Here is a 21,444-nt window from a genome sequence, read left to right as displayed (position 1 = left end):
GCGCCGGGCCTCATCCCCTTTGTGCCATCCGGGTCTCTCGCGCGAGCGATTTAGTCTGTGGCGAAGCGTCGGGGCGGCCGGTACAGTTGAGAGCGGCAAGTGGAGGCGCCGCCCTAGCGGCCAGGACTCTGGACTATGGCGGTAGGTGCCGACGCTGGGTATAAAACCTGGGATATTTTTCTGCTACTCTCCAAAGAGCGGGTGAACGGCTCTCAGAGCTCTTGTGCGCGCGTGTGTGGACAAAATGGCGCCGCGGCCTTCTTCTGCGCCCGCCATCATGGCTGCCTGCTGTAGGGAGGGGGAAATGAGGCGATGTTGGTGGGGGTGGGGAGCCGCAGGGAGTGTCTTTTTTTTTTTTTTTTCCAGAACTTTCCTCATCCCTTTCCTAGCCCTGTATTGCGTTCCACTCGTAGACCGGCTTCCAGTTTAGCTAACTCATTCTTGTTAGTCGTTTTTATTGAGTTTCATTAGGGCTTGGGAATTTCTGTTCGCGTTGGGGAAGGGCTGGGGAAGAGAGAAAAGGGATGGGGGGGTTTTTGAAAAGTATGGGGTCAGAAAGGCGTTGTCTGTAAGGAGTAGAATGGGAGAAGAGAATCGTCTTGTAACGTTTTGGGGGGTGATTTTTTGCTTACGCTCAGTAAAATTCTAGTTGCATAATTTTAATTAGTGTTTGTCTGTGAAAACCTTAGTTTATTCCTTAGTACGGAGCTGAGGAAGCTGTTGCTCAAAGGGAGTAAAAAAAAAAATCGACTTAATTCCGGGAAGGCTTTGAACTACGAATTCCGATTGTCGTTCGTTTCCGAAGCGGCTGGTGATGTAATCATTTTGAGGTCCTTGAGAAGGATTATAATAAAGCCTTATCATTGGCGTTGTTTCTTAAAATTAAAAACCCTTCATTGACCCATTTAATTTTAAATAAGAACACTAGTTCTTTTAAAAAGCCTGTTTCGGGTATGGGATGCTCAATTCTGGTGGATCACATTATTGTGATTACTTCGATTTTCTTAACCCTGTTCAAAGAAAAATGCAAGCATCTTGTGTTCTTTTCGACTAACTAGAAAGTTCTGTGTACTCATCTTCAAAAATAAGTAGGACTATAAACATACCGGAAGATTCCTAGTTTGCCCTTGCTAAAAATTGGGGTATCTGAAATTAGGATGGTTTCTGCACTCCCCTCCCCCAATACCTAATTGAATTAAGAACCTATTTTTTATAAGGTTTCAAACAGTTGGAAGGCTGTTTGGTGTTTGTGCAATTAATTGATGTTGTGTTTTCCTTTGTTTAAATAGTGTTTTGGGCCTTTAAAGGTACTTTAAAGAATAGTGGTGTTTTACTTGGGCTCAAATATATTAAAAAAATGAAGTCTGTTCAAACATTTGGTGCTGCAGTGCCTCCTTCAATAAAGAAACACAGTTCCCTGGAGAAGTGGCCTAGTATTAAATTCAGTGTACCTTCTTCGCACTGGAGAAAGATTTGTGTACAGTCTTGAGCATTATTAGTGTTTTAAACGAGATTAAATGTTAAGATAACAGTGGTAGCCTTCTAAAAAAGCAGGTGCTGGAGTAGAGGACAGTTTTGCAGTTAGCATTTAAGATTTAGTATGTACACCCTGATAAATTGAAATAAAGCTTAGAAATTTTCAGAGAATTTTTATTCAGTTCATTTTTTGGATACTTTTCATTAGTCCACTATAAAATAACCTCGTGGAAATAAAAGTTTTGTGTGGGAGAAGTGGCCACCTATCATTTGTAGTCTGTTTAGTGATAGAATCATTGTTTTGTTTGTTTCTATAGTGTATTTTACAGGTGAAAGTGGCTCTTTGGTGTAAGTTATTATCTTGTATTACAGGGTACCTTTCTAAGCAAAGGACATTTGACTTCCCTGGTGCCAGGCTTCTCCCATGTTAAGCATGTAAATAAACCATTGACTGAAAGCTTGTACTGCCTGGTCTAGATGCTGCCTTTTCCGTTCTCGTCATGATCTCTGTAAAAGTGAAGGAGACGTTCCAATGGTTCAGGAATGTTGGTTTTGGTAGACAAGTCGCATGCATTAAGAGAAGGGAACAGTGCTTGAGTTTTTGCAATTTTATTTTACCAAATGTAAGCCCTACCGGCACTTCACAGCATCAGAGACAAGAAATAGTTTGTAATGATAATGATGAGAACGAGAATTAAAAGAAAATGACCAGTATTGGGAAATCTTAAGTATCCTTACCTGTGGATACAGCATCAGTTATTTAATAGCAGACAGCAAAGAGCTAGAGTATCATTTTAGGAGAGGCAGGTAATGTTGCTGGATCTCCTTTGTAAGATCAGAAAGTTGAACTCGATTCTGTGATGAAAGCTTTCCTTACAAAAGCGTTATGATTCCAGAAGTCACCCGTACATGGAAAACTGGAGAAAGCATTTGTGGTCACATGAGAGTCTCTCCAGCAATTAGTTGCTTTCTTTGTGCTTGGTTTGGTTTGGTTGTGGTTTTTGTTTTGTTTTGTTTTTTACATTGTTAGAGGTTAACACATTTATTTCTTTCATCCTAGCTAAGTGTTTATCATTTTATTCTTTGAGTCTGGCGTTGAGTTTGGCACATTTGTGACTCTCAGTAAATAGTTGTTGAAATAGTGCAGTCTCTCACACTTCATTTGTTAAATTACTCCCCATTTAGTTTCCTTGGCATTTGTTTTCTAGATTGATTTTCTTAAGGGAAGGAGTTTGTCGTCATGTGATTATTCTTCCTGCTGAAAATCCGTACTTATCCAGTCCAGTTTCTTTTGTAAACAGCATGGTAATAAATATTTTAGGCATTGTGGACCACATATAGTCTCTGTCCTATTCCTTGCTTAATAATCCTTCCAAAATGTGAAAACCTTTCTTAGGGCAAAGGTCAAGTAATCCACCTTCTACATACTGCTGAAACTGTTCCTCTACCTTTTAATCAAAATCTGACTTGGGAACATTCAGGTTTTAGCTTCACAAAGCTTTTTTCTATGACTCATTTAAATCAGTGTCTTTGTGTGATACTCTTGTTATTTGTAATTTGGACCATACGGTTCCACAGAGCCACAGAAATACTTCTTTTTTAATTGAAAACTAGTAACAAGAATTCATTTCCTCATTTGTTGATGGATTGCTTTGTTCAGTATTCAGTTATGAGCAAGTAAGTTGGAAAACAGGGAACCGATATTTAGATGAAGGAATGTCCTTTTGAGTAAATCGGGACTCTTGGGAAAGTGTAATACTTGATTATTTTTTTAACTTGTACAAAATTTCCATTGTGAAAATTTATAAAATGCTTTGAAGCAGAAACGACTTAATGTTTCCATAGCACAGAGCATATGTGAGGAGAGGCAGACCATATTTTGCAGCAGCACTGTGCCAAGGGGCTCTTTTCATTAAAGAGGGTTAATGAAATTAAGAGTGGGTTCTCGGATAGGTAAGTTAATTTTGTTTACTCTTTTATAATCTAGAAGTATTCTCTGCTGTTCTTAGATTTTACACACTTAAGTCTGTTTAAATTTTTCTATTTCATTTTAAATGCCTTTTTAATGTATGCTAATATAAGGTAGAAGTATTGGTAAAGTCAGGCAAATGACTTCACAAATCTAAAATGGACTGTATTTTCTCTGCTTGTTTTATTGGAAATACTTGGAGCCCTTATTCTTCTCATTTCCCCATTGTTTTGAAAGTTATGAAAATGATTTTTTTTTAAATAATTTTTAAACGTTAAAGACATCAGCCTAATTACATATGTCTGTTATTGAGTTAGTCATTTCAGTTTATTCAGGCTTGTTTATCAGGTACAAATAATACTTAGCTACTTAGAAATTGGCCATTCTTGTTTATTGATTTTTTTTTTAATTTTGTAAAACTCAAGAATGATTCTCCTCCCTCCTCCTTTTAAGAAATTAGAAACATTTTAAATGTAATTAAGAACTTAATAATCATTTCTCTTTAAACTTTTAGGCTAGTGATACAGAACGAGATGGACTAGCCCCAGAAAAGACATCCCCAGATAGAGATAAGAAAAAAGAGCAGTCAGATGTATCTATTTCTCCTAGAGCCTCAAAACATCATTATTCAAGATCACGATCAAGGTCAAGAGAAAGAAAACGAAAGTCAGGTATGAATTGTTGGAAAACTATAATTACCTCTATCCATGTAAATGTGTATATAAGCCATAGATTTAGTTTTTTATATAATTAATAGGTGTTCTTTTCAGTTGAGAAATCAATAAGGAAAGTACAGTGGTAATTTTCTGGACAATTTTTCAGTTATGAGAAACCTAAATGTCCTCATGCAGACATTTCATGACTTGTCCAAAGGCAAAAAATATATATATGTTTAAATTTTTGTCACAGTAATTATTTTTTAACCCTGAGATGTTTAAATTTCAGCCTTTCAGCATTGGTAAAATATTTCGAAAGGTGTGTCTGGGCAGTGGTATATTTTTCTGAGCTTATTTAATGTGCTTTTTGATGTAAGTTATGGAAAATTTTTAACGTTTTTCATTTAATTTAATGTTAGACTATTTCTGAACTGAGAGGTTTTGGCATTCTGAGGTGTTTCTTACTCATTTACTTGAAAAAGAATTAGACTGATGTGGTATAGAAAGTACGATGTTTTGCTGTATGTTTTTAAAATTAGTATTGCTACTTCATGAAGAGGTTAAGTGAGAAGTAGAATACTAATGAATTAAGAGTTTTAAGATCTGGGCTCCATTTATTTATGCTTTATGCCCACAGATAGTCATCTGTAAGTAGTTAAAATGTAATTTTATGTGTATATTTATAACTGTACTGTATAACATCAGCTTTGAATAGAAATTTTAAAACTGTAGCATCCTTTTGACTACTTATGCCAGATAGAGTTCATACTGTATTCTCTTGCATTCTTGTTTGTTTCTACTAAGCTGCTTTATAAATTTTCTATGCACTGTAAAGCAAAATGGGCTAGTCACAGTGGTTTGTGAATTAAGACAATATATATGTTTTTGATTTGTCATGAAGGATATTGGGGGGTTTTTTGTTTTGCTTGCTCTCAGTTATATTTTTGTTTATTCAGATTGCTTGATTCATTTCAAATATATACAGTGGTGTTAAGTAGAATAATCTCACCCTTCCATAAAAAATAGTCTTTAGAAGATAGTAAGTAGAATTTTAATTTAGGAAAGTGGATTGGGAATCGTCCTTTTGAGTATTGGAATTTGTATTTGAATTGTTTCTGTGTCTAGTTTATGGTGAATTTTTGTATGTATTTACAGATAATGAAGGAAGAAAACACAGGAGCCGGAGCAGAAGCAAAGAGGTAATTAACACTTTGTAGTGAATAGGCACTTTAAAATTCTTGTAAAGTATCTGGTAGAAATGTTTGTGTGAATATATGATACTATCAAGGTAAGTACCAAAACTTGAAATTTAAAAGGTTAATTGGGTATAAAATAAGCATGATATGGATCATCATTTTTCAAGAAGATAGTTGTTTATATGAAAAGTTCATTCAAAAACTATTAATTTTATTATGTTGTGAAAATATTCACAATAAAAATTTCATATGAAGATTATAATTGGTTTTTTTAGGCCTGTCACACAGAGCTTCCATTAATCTGAGGTCCCGAGTCTCCTTATACCTGACAGCTGCTCAGGATTTTCATATAGCAGTCATCTTTACGTACCGATATCCTAGATAACTGTGGGCTTTTTCTTTATGGAAGATAACGAGTCCTCTTTGCATTAGCAAACCAGCTCAGTTTCCCTGAGAATAGTACCGAATTTTGAAATAAAGTGTCTGAGGGACAGCTGGAAAGGTGGCAGTGACAGCAAAACTTGAGGAAAAAGAAAGACAGCAGCTGTATGAAAGAGAAGCAGGAGTTAACTTGCTCGCCCACCTGAGAAGACAAGGAATGAGCCAACAAGGAAGAACAGAAGTAGGAGCCAAAAAGGGAGGAGAAGAGTCTTGTGGGGGCTGGGCAAGGGACTCCGAAAAAAAAACGTGGGCAGGGACTTCACCTCTTCCCCTAATGGAAGCTCTGTTAAATTTTTAATTTAGGAGAGTTTTTGTGAAAATGACTATTTTGTTTAGCTCACATGATAACATTTCTATAATAAATCATACTCAGCGTGCTAATGCGCGAAGAGACTGAACTGAAGACGCTGCAGACTCAGATAGCAAAATAATAAGCCTACTTCATGATAAGGTAACTATTAGTCATTCAAACTCCTATTTCCCTTAAGTATATCTTAAATCAGTTAAGGGTTTTAATGTCTTTTTTTTTTTTTTTAATAATAGTAATGTTATGTTTGGAAAACTGGTTTGAAATAAACTCTAAAACCTTTGGAAGTTGAACCACTTAAAGCTTTTCCAGTTTGCCATTATATGGCAAAATCAAGGAAATACTTTTATAAGCTTATAATACAGAGAACTGGCAATGAAATTAAAATTTAGCTGTGTCTCCAGGTCTCTCTATTTTTCTGCAAAATATTAATAACATACTATGATTCTTTTCAGATATATCATGCATGTTCCAAAATGTTTGGCCAGGTTTTTGGTTTTAAGCAAAGTTAATCTTGAGTGTAAAGAAAAAATGCTATGTTTTGGGAACCTGAGTTAAGTGTCCTGTTATAGAAAAGCGTGGCCTGGGCATAAGAGCAACATGGGGTCTGGATTCAGCTGCTACCATGTAGTTTTGTGACTTTAGATCTTCATTTAGTCATACTTAAGGGAAGTTTAGAGGATCTGAGTTTCCTTCCAGCTTTAAAATTGTGTTTCTGAGATGTCCAGGTTTTTAAGCTTTAGCTGAAAGATAGATTTGACAACTTAATGTGAGGAGATCTAATGTTTATCACTTCCTAATTTGGCAATTTGGCATGTGAGAGTAGGATGGAGACTTGATCATGCAATTAATTTTAGCTCAGTCTCTGAATGTGTATGTTGTGAAAGCAAAAGTCTTGGTTTTTATCTCTCAGAGTATGGGGGAAGTATGTATTGGGATTAATTATGTTATGCTTAGTTTGATTTCATAAAAATTAAAACAGATACGGTTGCCATTTTCTACCCTAGGTTCATGAAATGTAATAGAACTTCAAGCCCGTTGGGATATTGCAAGATGAAAAGTGATTTCTTCACAGTTTAGACATTGGGAGAAAAATCAAGAGCCGTCTTTTAGAGAGAATGTGGCAGTATAGCTATAAAAAGGACACTTCATCTCTGCGTAAAGTAACTTAAAATTGCAGAAAATACTAATAATTAGTAAGATTAAACTTATTGAGCTACCTAACTGAAATGCATTTTCTGTGCATTTCTTTGTGTCCTGATCTTCACTATTAAGTTTTTAAACCTAAAATAATATGTATTCTGGTTACAGAAATTGATGTATACGTGTATACATGGTCTGTTTCTCTAAAAGGTTTGTTGGAAAATTTTGAAAGTCTTGATATATGTGTACTTCCTTATTCCTTTAGATAAAAGAAACACCAGGGATTCCTCTTTTTTCTGATAATAATGGTTTTTCAGTATTATTTCAACATTGAAAATCATTGTTTTAATAATGTTATTTTGGGGAGGAAACTGCAATTTGGGGGATATATAAAGACAATAAGATTAGTAATATTCATCTGCAACATTTGGGTGATGTGAAACTAGATCATTTTTTTATTTGCCACACACTCCTAAGGTTACTAATGTTGCATCACAACATTTTTGTCTACTGATACCCATACTAACTCTCTTTGTTGCACTATTTTCCTGAAAGAACCAACTTCTTCTTAAAACAGGCAAGAAGACATGAATCCAAAGATAAATCATCTAAGAAACACAAGTCTGAGGAACATAATGACAAAGAACATTCTTCTGATAAAGGAAGAGAGCGACTAAATTCATCTGAAAACGGTGAGGACAGACATAAACGCAAAGAAAGAAAGTCGTCAAGAGGCAGAAGTCACTCAAGATCTAGGTCTCGTGAAAGGTAAGTCGTTTTGGTATTTATAAGTTAGTGCCATGTAAAGAGCTATATTATGTAAAGCTTCTCATGAACCCAGCAATACCCAAACAATCTTAATTAGAAAATCGGTGTTTTTTGCTAGGATCTATTCCTTTGCTGTCTAATGTCTGCTAGTAGCTGAAGTCTTTGGGGCATTGTTTTCTGATAAAGGTAAAGAAAAGTGTTAAAGACTTGGGGATTAAAAGATGATTGTGTATGATTCACATTCAGCTAGCCAGTATTTTTTAATTTCATGATTTATCTGTCACTTGCAGTGAAAAAATTTATATAGCTGACCTATGTTTAAGCCAATGTAATATTACTTTTACATTGTCAATGTAGGATTTATTTGCTGCTAAACTAATTTAGACTTTCTTTTGTATTTAAAACTGGATCATGGCAGAAAAATTGTGGGACTTTTGTTAAAAGAAGCCAGTATTTAATGTATGTTTGGAGTTTTCTGTGGAAATATATATATGTGGTATATATCAAATTAGGTCTGAATTTTTTGATAGTAGATTCACTTGTCATCTTTAAGTTGCGCAAGTACTTCACTAAAGGCAATGATTGACTTTAAACTATTAAACAGGATCTTAAGTTGGGTTAGGATGCATTGTATTTTTAACATGTAGCTTTATTGTATGCCCTCTGAGGCATCATCAAACAAGAATAAAGGCTCATTTGTTGTTACAGTTTCTTCCAGTAGATGCCACAATTAGCCTTTCTCTACACAATACAGAGTAGTTTATTGCCTGGCTTGACAGCACACACTGCAGATAATTAATTCATAATGTCTGTAATTTGAGAAGACACAGCTCTAAATAGCTACACATTTATGTGTTTTAATTTCAGGCGTCATCGTAGTAGGAGCAGAGAGCGGAAGAAGTCTCGATCAAGGAGTAGGGAGCGGAAGAAGTCAAGATCCAGAAGCAGGGAGAGGAAGAAGTCACGATCCAGAAGCAGGGAAAGAAAACGCCGGATTCGATCTCGTTCCCGCTCAAGATCAAGACACAGGCATAGGAGTAGAAGCAGAAGTAGAACAAGGAGTAGAAGTCGGTAAGTAGTCATCATCTTGAATAAAATCAGATAGCTCCCTCACGGGGTCTGTTTATCTTCCCTCAATCTGAGAATATAAAAATTGTGGGGCAGAATTTTATTTGAGTTACAAAATATTTTAACAACATTCTGACTAATAAAGAACAATTTAAACACTTGGCATAGCATTCTTACAGATACTCATTTAATCAGATCTTCTGTGAAGTGCAGGTAGAAATAGTCCTATTAAAATTACTTCAGTTGTTTTGGATGTTGAATTGTGTTAATTGTATAATCAGAGTAGCTTACATTTGTTGCATCCCTGCCATGTGCTGTGTATTAATATCAGCTCTTTCATGTGCTACCTCATCTAATTCTCAAAACAACTGTTTTGTGAGTTAAGACCATCGGGCTTAGAGAGCTTGAGTAACTTGCCTAGGAAGCCCCGAATCATAGTTGTTAAATGGTACTGTCAGGACCAAGTCCCAAGTATGTCTGAATGCAAAGTCAGTATATGTGTTTGACCCACCATACTGTATATGCTATCTCAGGTATTTAAAAAGATGAGCTTAATTCAGACCTATCTTGATTGAGAGGAGGCCTTAATTTGTTGAGACAGAAAGTACAATGAAGAGCACAAGAAAAAATTTTTAAATAATCAGGGAATATATTTAGTCTGTACTTTACATCAGACAATTACTAATAATACATATGCACAGATACCGTTACTGAATAAGGGGAAAGGTTTTTTGTTAATTGTTAAGTTAGTCTATAGAGACTGAAATACAGATAAAAGTAGACTGTGTTTATTATAGTTACTTGGCTTATCTCTTGTTTATCAAGGGTTTTGGGGGGGTTGGGATGCAAATGGTGGGTGTTTTATATTTTCATTATTTTATTTTTAAGATTTTTATTTATTTGACAGAGAAATCACAAGTAGGCAGAGAGGCAGGCAGAGAGAGAGGAGGAAGCAGGCTCCCTGCGGAGCAGAGAGCCCAATGTGGGACTCGATCCTGAGACCGTGAGATCATGACCCGAGCCTAAGGCAGAGGCCCAACCCACTGAACCACCCAGGCGCCCCTAGATTTTCATTATTTGAGCGAGAGCAGTGAGCGTGCAGGAGATTAGAGTGGGACAGTAGCAGAGGGAGAAGCAGACTCATTGCTGAGCAGCAAGCGGCTCTATCCCAGGTCCCTGGGATCATGACCTGAGCCCCCCAAGTGCCCAGCGAAGTGGTCGTTTTTGTTTGTTTAATTTTTTATTTTATTTTATTATTTTTTTAAGATTTTATTTATTTGACAGAGAGAGGTCACAAGTAGGCAGAGAGAGAGAGGAGGAAGTAGGCTCCCTGCTGAGCAGAGAGCCCGATGCGGGACTCGATCCCAGGATCCTGAGATAATGACTTCGATCCCAGGACCCTGAGATAATGACTTGAGCCGAAGGCAGAGGCTTAACCCACTGAGTCACCCAGGCGCCCAGTGGTGGTTTTATTAAAGCACACAGACAGGACCTGTGGGTTGCTGGTGATCAGTTTTTAATCAATAGTTCAGTTTTTAGTAGTTTACTAATTTTTTTACCAGTTACAAGTTTTAGTGAGTTTAGGTAAATAATAATTTCATCATTATCATTAGTATTTTATTCTCCATGTGGGCAGACAAGCCATTATTTGCGGTATTTCTAGTCTTTTGTATTATGGCATTTCTAGTTTTGACCACTGCTACTCTTATTTTATTTTGCTCAGTGCCTATTTTTTTTATCTTCCATTCCTAATTATTTTGTTTTACTGATTTTTGTGCTTGGGATTTTTTTTTTCCTTAACATTTACAAATTCATTGTAGATTAAAATACTAGGAACATTTAAACTATGGATCTCATTACTAGGGATTTATCCTGCATACTCACTTACGTGAATATAAAATGACTGATGTGCAAATCTAGTCTTTGCAGTGTTGGGTGTAATAGCAAAGGATTGGAAAACATCCTCAATAGTATGTCTGTAGCAGGCAACGTTAAATGAACTTACAGAAGACTAGCAGCGTATTCAGGGAACTTCCATACCTTGTGGAAGCTGTAGGACAGAGATGGAAAGGATTCTAAATAGTTTGTCTGCTGTTTGCATTTTTGTTGAACCTCTGCAAATACAATGGATTTTGATAAAATGAACTAATTATCACCGCTTTGCAATACGATTTATTACAGAGATAGGAAGAAGAGAATTGAAAAACCTAGAAGATTTAGCAGAAGTTTAAGCCGAACTCCTAGTCCGCCTCCCTTCAGAGGAAGAAACACAGCAATGGATGCACAAGAAGCTTTAGCTAGGAGGTGGGCATATTTTCTCTTTGATGAATTTTTCCTTTTCATCTTGAAGTTGATACTCAATTGTGTGGACAAAGTGAATGCTTTCCGAGTTTAAGTTCGATAATTAAATATAGCCATGATCCATATTGTGCCAGTTTTGATCTAGAACTAAGTAATTGGTTAATTCTCATTTTAAACATTTACCTATTTGTGCAACTGGAAAGATTATAATGTCTGCAACAGTTCTCTGTTTTCTTTCATGATTAACTGATTCATTTTTCTCAAATTCAGGCTCCTAAATATTTTTGGTTTGCAATAAAAACATTTTTAGAAATCTGAATCTGAATCTGATTCAAGAACTCTTAAATTTTGCCTCTGAAACTGCATTGTCCTTTTGTTTTTCTTCCTCAAGAAAACAGTCTGAAACAGTTCTGTCAATGGGTTTCTTATTTTAAACGTAATAAGGCAAATAATAAACATTACATGGTGATTTGTTTGATCTTGAAAATCTTACTGCTGATAGCATAGGGAGACCGTTTCATGTTTTAATTCTGTAAGCATTCCAAAGATGTTCTGGTAATTGTGGGACTACACACAGCGGGGCTGTCTGGCCGATATGTGCAAAACCGTTCAAAGAACTGCCTCATATAGAGTGGCAAGAAGTAAAATAGAATCCAAGTGCTTGTTTGCAGGTTTTCCCATATTCTGAAAACTATACTCTTGATTTTGGGGTTTTTTTCCTTATGAAATTGAGTTTGTATTTTTTTTTCATTACAAAAATACAGTTATCACAATGTAACCTGATGGGCTGCTGCCCTGTGAACCCAGCCTGGCAGAAACTCCAGCTGAACAGCAGCAGCAGCAAAGGTGTGAGCTCGCCCCTTCTTCATTCCATTCACTGTAGTGAATGGTGTTAATTCCAACCTGCAATGGCCATTTTAAATATGCATCAATAGTAGTGACTCATACTTTCTTTCTGAAACTAAAATCCACAGAATTAAGGAGTAATTTATTATAATATCAGAAGTAACTTACAAAGAATGATCTGTTAAGTCTGACCAGTATTTTTTTAAGCCCTAAAGTTTATTCTTACTATAAGTTGGTTGTGCTTTAATTTTTGGCGTTTATTAAAGTTGAAGCTGTTAGTAGCATCTAAAACTTCAGCTTAAAAAAATAATCTTAGTAATTTTCAGATGACAAGTTTACATGAAATAACTCTTTTTAAACCTATTTTTTTTTAAGATTTTATTTATTTGTGTGATAGATCACAAGTAGGCAGAGAGGCAGGCAGAGAGAGGGGGAGGTAGGCTCCCCGCGGAGCAGAGAGTCTGATGCGGGACTCGATCCTGGGACCCTGGTATCATGACCTGAGCCAAAGGCAGAGGCTTTAACCCACTGAGCCACCCAGGCACCCCTGAAATAACTCTTTTAAGTATCAGATTGGTCCTTGACTACTATGAAATTCAGAGGGAGATCTTTTGTTAATAAGATACTACAGTATATAGGACTTTTGTTGTTCCTTTTTTGTTTTTAAATATGGACTATTTTTAAACTACTTTGAAAACAGTTTTAATATCTGTGTACCAACATTTTAATGTTACCCCTAATCAGGAACTTTTATTCCCAAGGACAAAATCAAGTCTGTACTGTGTCTGTCTTGAATGTGTGCTCAGTAAGAGGGAATAAAATTACATTGTTACGTTCATTTTATGTAAATACAGCAGTTGTTAAAGCCAGTGCAGTTTTCCTACCCATAGTACACCAAAACAAAAAACCTTTTCCTTAATCTTTGCCCCTTTATACCACATTAAAGGAGAAAGGGTGACTTTTGACTTAATGATTGGGAAATCAAGGAGTCTTGAAAAAGGTTTCTCTTTCAGGAACTCATGAAGATGCTATTACTTAAGATTTGTTGTATAAGAAGTAGATACTGACTTGACAACACATTTAGTATATGTATTAGTAAATTTAGTGTGAGTGAACTACAGTCTCTGTTTTGTTTTGTCAGAGGATGAATTTGTGTTTCAGGTTTCTAGTTCCATTGCTAATAATACATTTCTTAAGCTGCTAAAAGTTAGTTCCCCAATAGGATTTATTGGCCCCTTTTTTATTTTTGGCTATTTTTAATACTGATTTAAGGTTATATGATAAAGTGTGTTTAAGTAGAAAAGTCATAATTGGCATGTTTTAATTGGCCTTATCCTGTATCAGCCTCCCTACCAAGAAGCATGTAGGTAGTTTGGTAAACATTGTTTACTACTATTTAACATACCTTAAGATTTACTCAGTTCTCAGTATGTCATTTGCAAGATGTAATTTTATCCATACTGTTAAAACCAGCAATGATAAAGGTTGAATAATTTTTATTTTTTAAAACTAGTCTCTATGGGAAGTGTGTGTAAAAGCTATTCCAGTTTTTTGGCAATTCCATGAATTTAAAAATGTTTAAAACCAGTATTGAAATATTCTTTAACTGTGACTATCCTAAGATTGAATGCTTTTTCCCCCCCACATACAGATACCAATTTGTGTTAAACTTAATTTAAAATTCTGTTAAGTGTTTTGTTTCTATACATGTGGAGAAATACAAAGATAAATACTGGTTTTATATTGAGCGTTATTATAAACTTACTGAAATTATCTTTGACAGGTTGGAAAGAGCAAAGAAATTACAAGAACAGAGAGAAAAGGAAATGGTTGAAAAACAAAAACAACAAGAAATAGCTGCAGGTAATTCATTTTCTTTACTATAGAAGTGTGGCATTTTTTGGGTAGAAAATCTGGAAAGTTCAGAAAAATAATAGGAAGAAAATCACCTATGATCCTTACTACCCATCAGTGTACTGTAAAACTGTTATTACTGAAATGTGAACATTTTTAATGTTAACTTTGATTCCTCATAAATTCTTCATGCATACGTATTTACTTGGTTGATGCACCTGATTTTGACAAGTAAACAGTCACTGTTCTTGTTCATATAACACTGTAGCCATCACAGCATATTTTTTTACTCATGGTTTTTAGAAAAATGCAGTTTATTGAAGATGACAACAGATCTTGGGTAAGAAATCAGGTTATTAGACATAATACAAACATTGCCTGTGGATGATTGAAGGTGATCAGAGAGACTTACTGAATTACATGGAATGTAATCTGGAAGGTGTTTTTTGTTTGTTCACATTCCTAGTAAGTTGGTAGTACTAGAAATAATTTAAAATCGTACAAATTGGGGTACCTGGCTGGCTCAGTTGGTAGAGCATGTGACTCTGAATCTCAGTGTTCTGGGTTGGAGCCCAGTGTTGGGTGTAGATTACTTAAAAATAAAATTAAAAAAATTTTTTTAAGAAATTGTACAAATTGGGGCACCTGGATGGCTCAGTGAGTTTAAGCCTCTGCCTTCAGCTTAGGTCATGATCCCAGGGTCCTGGGATCTAGTCCCAAGTTGGGCTCTGCTCAGCAGGGAGCCTGCTTCCCTCTCTCTTTTTCTCTGCCTTCCTCTCTGCCTACTTGTGATCTCTGTCAAATAAATAAAATCTTAAAAAAAAGAAAAATTGTACAAATTGCCTTTAATAAGTATTCATACATTTTATTTATTTTAGATGAAGGGGGTGGAGGGTGAGGCGGAGGGAGAGGAAGAGAGACATTTCACATCCACCTCGGAGCCCAGTGCAGGGCTCAATCTCACAATTCTGAGATCATGACATAAGCCAAAATTAAGAGTTGGAAGCTCAACTGAGTTAGCCACCCAGGCACCCCTGCCGTTTTGCTTTTAATACTTGAAGAAAAACTTCCATAACTGGATTCCCATTGTATTAGGAATTAAAGAACTTTTTAAGCTTATATTCTGGGCTGACAGAAAAACATATAATCTGAATGGTCTTTGTTTCACAAAAAATTGACTTAGTTCCTGGCTGAATCACTTAAAATAATGGGAATACGGGGCGCCTGAGTGACTCAGTGGGTTGAGCCTCTGCCTTCGGCTCAGGTCATGATCTCAAGGTCCTGGGATCGAGCCCGGCATTGGGCTCTCTGCTCAGCGGGGAGTCTGCTTTTCCCTCTCTGCTTGCCTGCCTCTCTGCCTACTTGTGATCTCTCTATCAAATAAATAAATAAAATCTTTAAAAAAAAAAAAAAGGGAATACCAGGTATGGTATTTAACTTCTATAGGACTTGGGCTTCTGTCCGCTAAATGTGCATAATACTTGTTTAATATCTTAAACGTTTGTTACAAATTTCAGAAGAACGTCTAAGTAACCATTTTGTAAGCTTAAAGAGCCATACAAATTGTATTTATTGTTACAAGTTTAGCTACAAGTACCATAATTCATTTTCATTGAAATCACAAATTTTTTTATTTGTGGAATTCTTACTATTTTAAGATACATAAAGTATTAGTATATAGAAGGGATCATATCCAGAAATGTCTATTAGAAATAAATTCAGTAAATTTTGCTGAAATTTTAATTGCTTAGTAAAATAATCTGCATTTCCTTACTTTGGTAAACGTATTCTGCCTTTTTGTTGGATTAGTTCTTACCTATAAATGCACTATTGTAAATCAGGAGGTTGGTTTTGTTTAGTCTTAAAATCTGTGCTTATGTCTTTAGCAGCTGCAGCCACTGGAGGTTCTGTTCTCAATGTTGCTGCCTTGTTGGCATCAGGAACGCAAGTAACTCCTCAGATAGCTATGGCAGCTCAGATGGCTGCCCTGCAGGCAAAGGCTTTGGCAGAGACCGGAATAGCTGTACCTAGCTATTATAACCCAGCAGCTGTGAATCCAATGAAATTTGCTGAACAAGAGAAAAAAAGGAAAATGCTTTGGCAAGGCAAGAAAGAAGGGGTAAGTTCTTTAATTCTTCTCCTCTTTTGTCATTTATTCCTAATTAGCAGTTGCTTAGAAAAATAAATTTGGATTGGAAAAGATGGGTTTGTGTTTATTTTTCTTCTCCAAACTTGATTGTAATAGTTTCATTTACCACAGTTTAATGTTGGAAAAAGGTTGATCAAGAAAACCAGTAGAGGGCGCCTGGGTGGCTCAGTGGTTTAGGCCGCTGCCTTCGGCTCAGGTCATGATCTCAGGGTCCTGGGATCGAGTCCCACATCGGGCTCTCTGCTCGGCCGGGAGCCTGCTTCCCTCTCACTCTCTCTGCCTGCCTCTCTGCCTACTTGTGATCTCTCTCTGTCAAATAAATAAAATCTTTAAAAAAAAAAAAAAAACCAGTAGTGATTCAAAGAAATACAGTATTCCTATACATTTGTAATGGAGGAAGATGCTTCTTGGCTTAGGCTTTTTCATAAAGGGTGTATTATGAAGTACTATTTCTTCACTTCATTATTTTGTAATAGAAATTTTAAAATAAACAAAATAATTATAACTGCACTGTTTCAATACTATAAATGTTATCATTTCTTTTAAACCTTATTACTTAGAAAGCTAAATTTTATGAATTGTAAAAGTTCACTGTTTTTCTTTATAGGACAAATCCCAGTCTGCTGAAATATGGGAAAAATTGAATTTTGGAAACAAGGACCAAAATGTCAAATTCAGGAAATTAATGGGTATTAAGGTGAGTTATACACTTTGAATTAAAATTCCTATTAACATTTTCAGATTAACATTGGTCCTTACCCTAAAAGTTAATTTCAGTAATGTGTGAACTCTGGGTACTTTCTAGTGTTTTTTTGTTTCATACTTCAGATTCATTTCACAGAATTACGTTGTCATTGTTAGTTGACAATACAGACTATTTAAATTAACATGGTTGTTGATTATAACCTATTTATACCTTAAATGAACCTTTTTCTAGTAAATAAAAATGAAATTGTAAATGGGAATTAATGAATTTGCTTTTAGAAAATACTCATTTAAAGTGAACTGTAGGGGGCACCTGGGTGGCTCTGGGTTAAAGCCTCTGCCTTCGGCTCGGGTCATGATCCCAGGGTCCTGGGATCGGGCCCCACATCGGGCTCTCTGCCCAGCAGAGAGCCTGCTTCCTTTCCTCTCTCTCTGTCTGCCTCTGTGCCTACTTGTGATCTCTCTGTCAAATAAATAAATAAAAAATCTTTAAAAAAAAAAAAAGTGAACTGTAGGGACACTTGGGTGGCTCAGTTGGTTAAGTGTCTGCCCTCCGCTCAGGTCATGATCTCAGGGTCCTGGGATGGAGTCCCACATCAGGCTCCTTGCTCAGCAAGGAACCTGCTTCTCCCTCTGCCTGCCACTCCCTGTGCTTGTACGTATGTGCTCTTTCTCTTACAGATAAAATTTTTTTTTTTTTTAAGGATTTAATTTATTTGACAGAGAGAGATCCCAAGTAGGCAGAGAGAGAGAAAGGAGGAAGCAGGCTCCCCACTGAGCAGAGAGCCCGACGTGCGACTCGATCCCAGGACCCTGGGATCATGACCCGAGCTGAAGGCAGAGGCCTAACCCACTGAGCCACCCAGGCACCCCTAAAATCCTTTTTAAAAACTGACTGTACTTGGAATCAGACCTTTAAGTTTCCAGAAAGCTGTTTTATTTTTAAGATTTACTTACTTATTTGACAGAGATCACAAGTAGGCAGAGAGAGGGGGAAGCAGGCTACCCGCCGAGCAGAGAGCCCGATGCAGGGCTCAATCCCAGGACCCTGAGATTGTGACCTGAGCCGAAGGCAGAGAGAGGCTTTAACCCACTGAGCCACCCAGGCACCCCAGAAAGCTTTTTTAAAGATGTAGGGGGTTTGTTTTTTCTTTGGTTTTGTTTTCTGGTGGCATTGTTTGTTTTTTTGTTTTTCTTGGTGTTTTCTGTTTTGTTGTTTGAATAAAGTGGAAATATACAGATCTCAGATTTCATGTAACAACCTGGAAAAAAGTTGACAAACGCTCAGGTATTGGTTATGATTACTTTAAGGGAATTGGTTTTTAATTGAAGGGCTATTTGGCTTAAACTAAGCTTCACTGGGGTGCCATAAGGTGGGCTCTGCTGAGCGGGGAGATTGCTTCCCCACCCCCACCCCACCCCCGCCTCTCTGCCTACTTGTAATATCTGTCAAATAAATAAATAAAATCTAAAACAGGGGCACCTGGGTGGCTCAGTGGATTAAGCCGCAGCCTTCGGCTCAGGTCATGATCTCAGGGTCTTGGGATCGAGCCCCGCATCGGGCTCTCTGCTCCACAGGGAGCCTGCTTCCTCCTCTCTCTCTGCCTGCCTCTCTGTCTACTTGTGATCTCTCTCTCTGTCAAATAAATAAATAAAAAATCTTTAAAAAAAAAATCTAAAACAAAAAACAACTAAGCTTCACTGAATTGGCTTTTTTGGGATGATACCAGACAATCTTTGCATTTACTGCTAGCTTTCCTTGTTCTAATTCTTTCCTTAGCTTCCCGCATCATTCCTTCCTTTGGTTTCTGCTCAGATGTCAACTTTTTAGTCCTTTCTCACTTGCCTTTTTAAAAATAGCAAGCATACCATCCCCATTTTCTGCTTTTCTCCTAGACCTTACTTAGATATTAAATGGTGGTATGTTCTACATTTTTTTTCTCATACCTACTAAAATGAAGTTGATTTTTGTTATATCCTGGATATTATCCCCATACCTAGAAAGAAAACTGCCTTGCATTCCTTAGGTACTAAATGAATAAATGGAAGGTAAATACCTATTCTAAAAATGTGATTTATTGGCACTGTCAATTGAGAACACCTTATTCTCATTTCTATTTATTTTAATAATATATCTTTTATCTGGTATTTAGAGTGAAGATGAAGCTGGATGTAGCTCAGTTGATGAAGAAAGTTACAAGACTTTGAAGCAACAGGAAGAAGTATTTAGAAATCTAGATGCTCAGTATGAAATGGCAAGATCACAAACCCACACACAAAGAGGAATGGGATTGGGTTTCACATCATCAATGCGAGGAATGGATGCAGTTTGAAAAAGATCAGACTTAATGTTTGGGACTTATGGACTTCTGGTTCTGATGTCAGGTCCTTGTTCACCAAACAGCTAGCATTCTAGCTTGCATGGGTGTTGCATTGACTTTAATTTATTGAAAAATACGATTTTTTGTAAATATCAGATCAGTGATACTGGTGTTAGTGTTGTAATCAGGTTAAACACACTTCCATTAAACTTGACAGGACTATAGAAGGACAATATTTTTTAGTTCATGAATTCTACTTTTCAAATACGTAAAAGCTGCAGGTGGGATAAAATCTCATACATGGATATTTCGTGTCCGCTGTCTTGTGTACTTTTGTACTTAACCTTGTACAGTTATTTTCATCTCTTGAAACATGAAAGAAATGTTATGTAGATGTTCTTTAGAAGATCTGGCCATTTGGTACATAATCCAGCACAAATAGGCTGGGTGGTGATGACAATAAAAATGGTTTTCTCAACACTGGTGTTAATTTAAGTTACCTGGAATTCTTATTTGGATTTGTTCCATAGTTTTTTGTAGCATTTTGCAATTGCTATTAGAGAACACTAGGTAGAATTTTTTTTTTTTTTTTTTTAAAGAACAATTAACTGCTCTAGGCAATACTATGGTAAGCAGAAGTGTAAAAGGAAGTTGGGAGGAGTAGACGAACTTATTACGATAATACTGTTTTCCTACTACTGTAAGGAACAGAATGGTGTACAGTATTTGTTCAATATTCCATATGTTATTCAGGAAATAGATTAATACATTAAAGGGATGTAAGCACTTTTATTTTAATAAAGTGCCTTATTACAAGTTCTTGGTATGCCCTTTGCTCATTATCCCTTTGAAGTCTTCAGTAGCACAAAGTACTAAAATACTAGAAAACTACTTTGTTAAATAGGGCATAAATCTGGTGAAGGAAGGGGACTATAGAACTTAAAAATCATTTGCTTTTATTACTACGAAATCATGATTCACCTTTTCCTAGAGAAATTGGGGAACTGTACTTAATGGTAAAACTTACACCTTTATTTATTTATTTACTTTTAAATTTATTTTGGGGGAGGGACAGAGGAAGAGAATCCTTCAAGCAGACTCTCACTGAGTGCAGAACCTGACATGGGACTGGATACCATGACCCATGAGATCATGACCTTAGCCAAAACCAAGAGACAACCAGCTGAGCCACCCAAGTGCCTGTTACACCTTTATTTTTTTAATTTTTAAAAAGATTTTATTTGACTGATAGAGGGGGGGTAACAAAAACAGTGAATGGGAGAGGGAGAAGTGGGCTTCCTGCCAAGCAGGGAGCATGATGTAGGGCTCAATCCCAGAACCCTGGGATCCTGGCCTGATCTGAAGGCAGATGCTTAACGACTGAGCCACCCAGGTGCCCTAACCCATTACACCTTTATTTTTAAAATGAGTTCATAAGTCTGGCCAGTGTGTTTTGTTAGGCATGTTTTTCTGATAAATGAGAAGTGTGGTTGTATTAAGTAAGTTTTTTTTTTTTAAAGATTTTATCTATTTATTTGACAGAGATCACAAGTAGGCAGAGAGAGGAAGGGAAGCAGGCTCCCTTCTGAGCAGAGAGCTCGATGTGGGGCTTAATCCCAGGACCCTGAGGTCATGACCTGAGCCAAAGGCAGAGGCTTAACCCACTGAGCCACCCAGGTGCCCTATTAAATAAGATTTTTAAATGTATTTCGGTATTTCTGGGGGAATGTCACCATGGTTTTTTTCATCCTGGAGTCCCCACAGTTCAAATTTTTCAGGTTAGCTGTACCTTCTCAAATCAATTTCATTAGAAATTTTCATGGGCTGGGTTACCCCCGGGGCTCAGTTGGTTAAGTGGGTGTGTGGTGGGAGCCATTTAACTGCTTGGCTCAGTTGGTAATTCATAGGGAAGTCATACTCAGTTGTTTTTACATGTTAACTTTGGTTCCCCTTTTTCCTGGCTGTTAACTGTTTTCAGTTTCAAAGCCTTGTACTCCGTGATGGATATGTTGGGGTTAATCCTTGTAAGCAACATAGTTGCTGTCCAGGATTTATTTTATTTTTAATTTTTTTTTTTTTTCCACAGAGATCACAGTAGGCAGAGAGGCAGGCAGGGGGAGAGAGGAGGAAGCAGGCTCCCCTCCAAGCTTCATCATGACCTGAGCCGAAGGCAGAGGCTGAACCCTCTGAGCCACCCAAGCACCCTTATTCTATTTTTAAATAGGCTGTACTCAAAACCCTGAG

General features: G+C 36.7%; 1 protein-coding gene across 4 annotated transcripts; it reads left to right on the top strand.

The window, feature by feature from the left end:
- The first annotated feature begins 9 nt into the window (after window positions 1-9).
- On the top strand, window positions 10-19,678 carry RSRC2 (arginine and serine rich coiled-coil 2). Of its 4 annotated transcripts, none has more exons than XM_046025167.1 (10): window positions 10-141; window positions 3,960-4,116; window positions 5,257-5,300; window positions 7,766-7,956; window positions 8,824-9,027; window positions 11,206-11,328; window positions 13,955-14,034; window positions 15,915-16,144; window positions 16,782-16,871; window positions 19,033-19,678. In XM_046025167.1, the coding sequence occupies exons 1-10, from the start codon at window positions 136-138 to the stop codon at window positions 19,210-19,212; spliced, it is 1,305 nt and encodes a 434-aa protein (XP_045881123.1). In that variant the 5' UTR covers window positions 10-135; the 3' UTR covers window positions 19,213-19,678. The 4 variants fall into 4 exon arrangements, with proteins under 4 accessions (XP_045881123.1, XP_045881122.1, XP_045881125.1 ...); XM_046025166.1 differs by having other exon boundaries at window positions 15,912-16,144; XM_046025169.1 differs by lacking the exon at window positions 10-141 and adding an exon at window positions 6,112-6,189 and having other exon boundaries at window positions 4,019-4,116; window positions 7,744-7,956.
- The last annotated feature ends 1,766 nt before the right edge of the window (window positions 19,679-21,444 follow it).

This window comes from Meles meles, chromosome 12 (assembly GCF_922984935.1).
Source record: "Meles meles chromosome 12, mMelMel3.1 paternal haplotype, whole genome shotgun sequence".
Taxonomy (NCBI): Eukaryota; Metazoa; Chordata; class Mammalia; order Carnivora; family Mustelidae; genus Meles; species Meles meles.
This window is presented reverse-complemented; position numbering and strand designations above follow the sequence as displayed.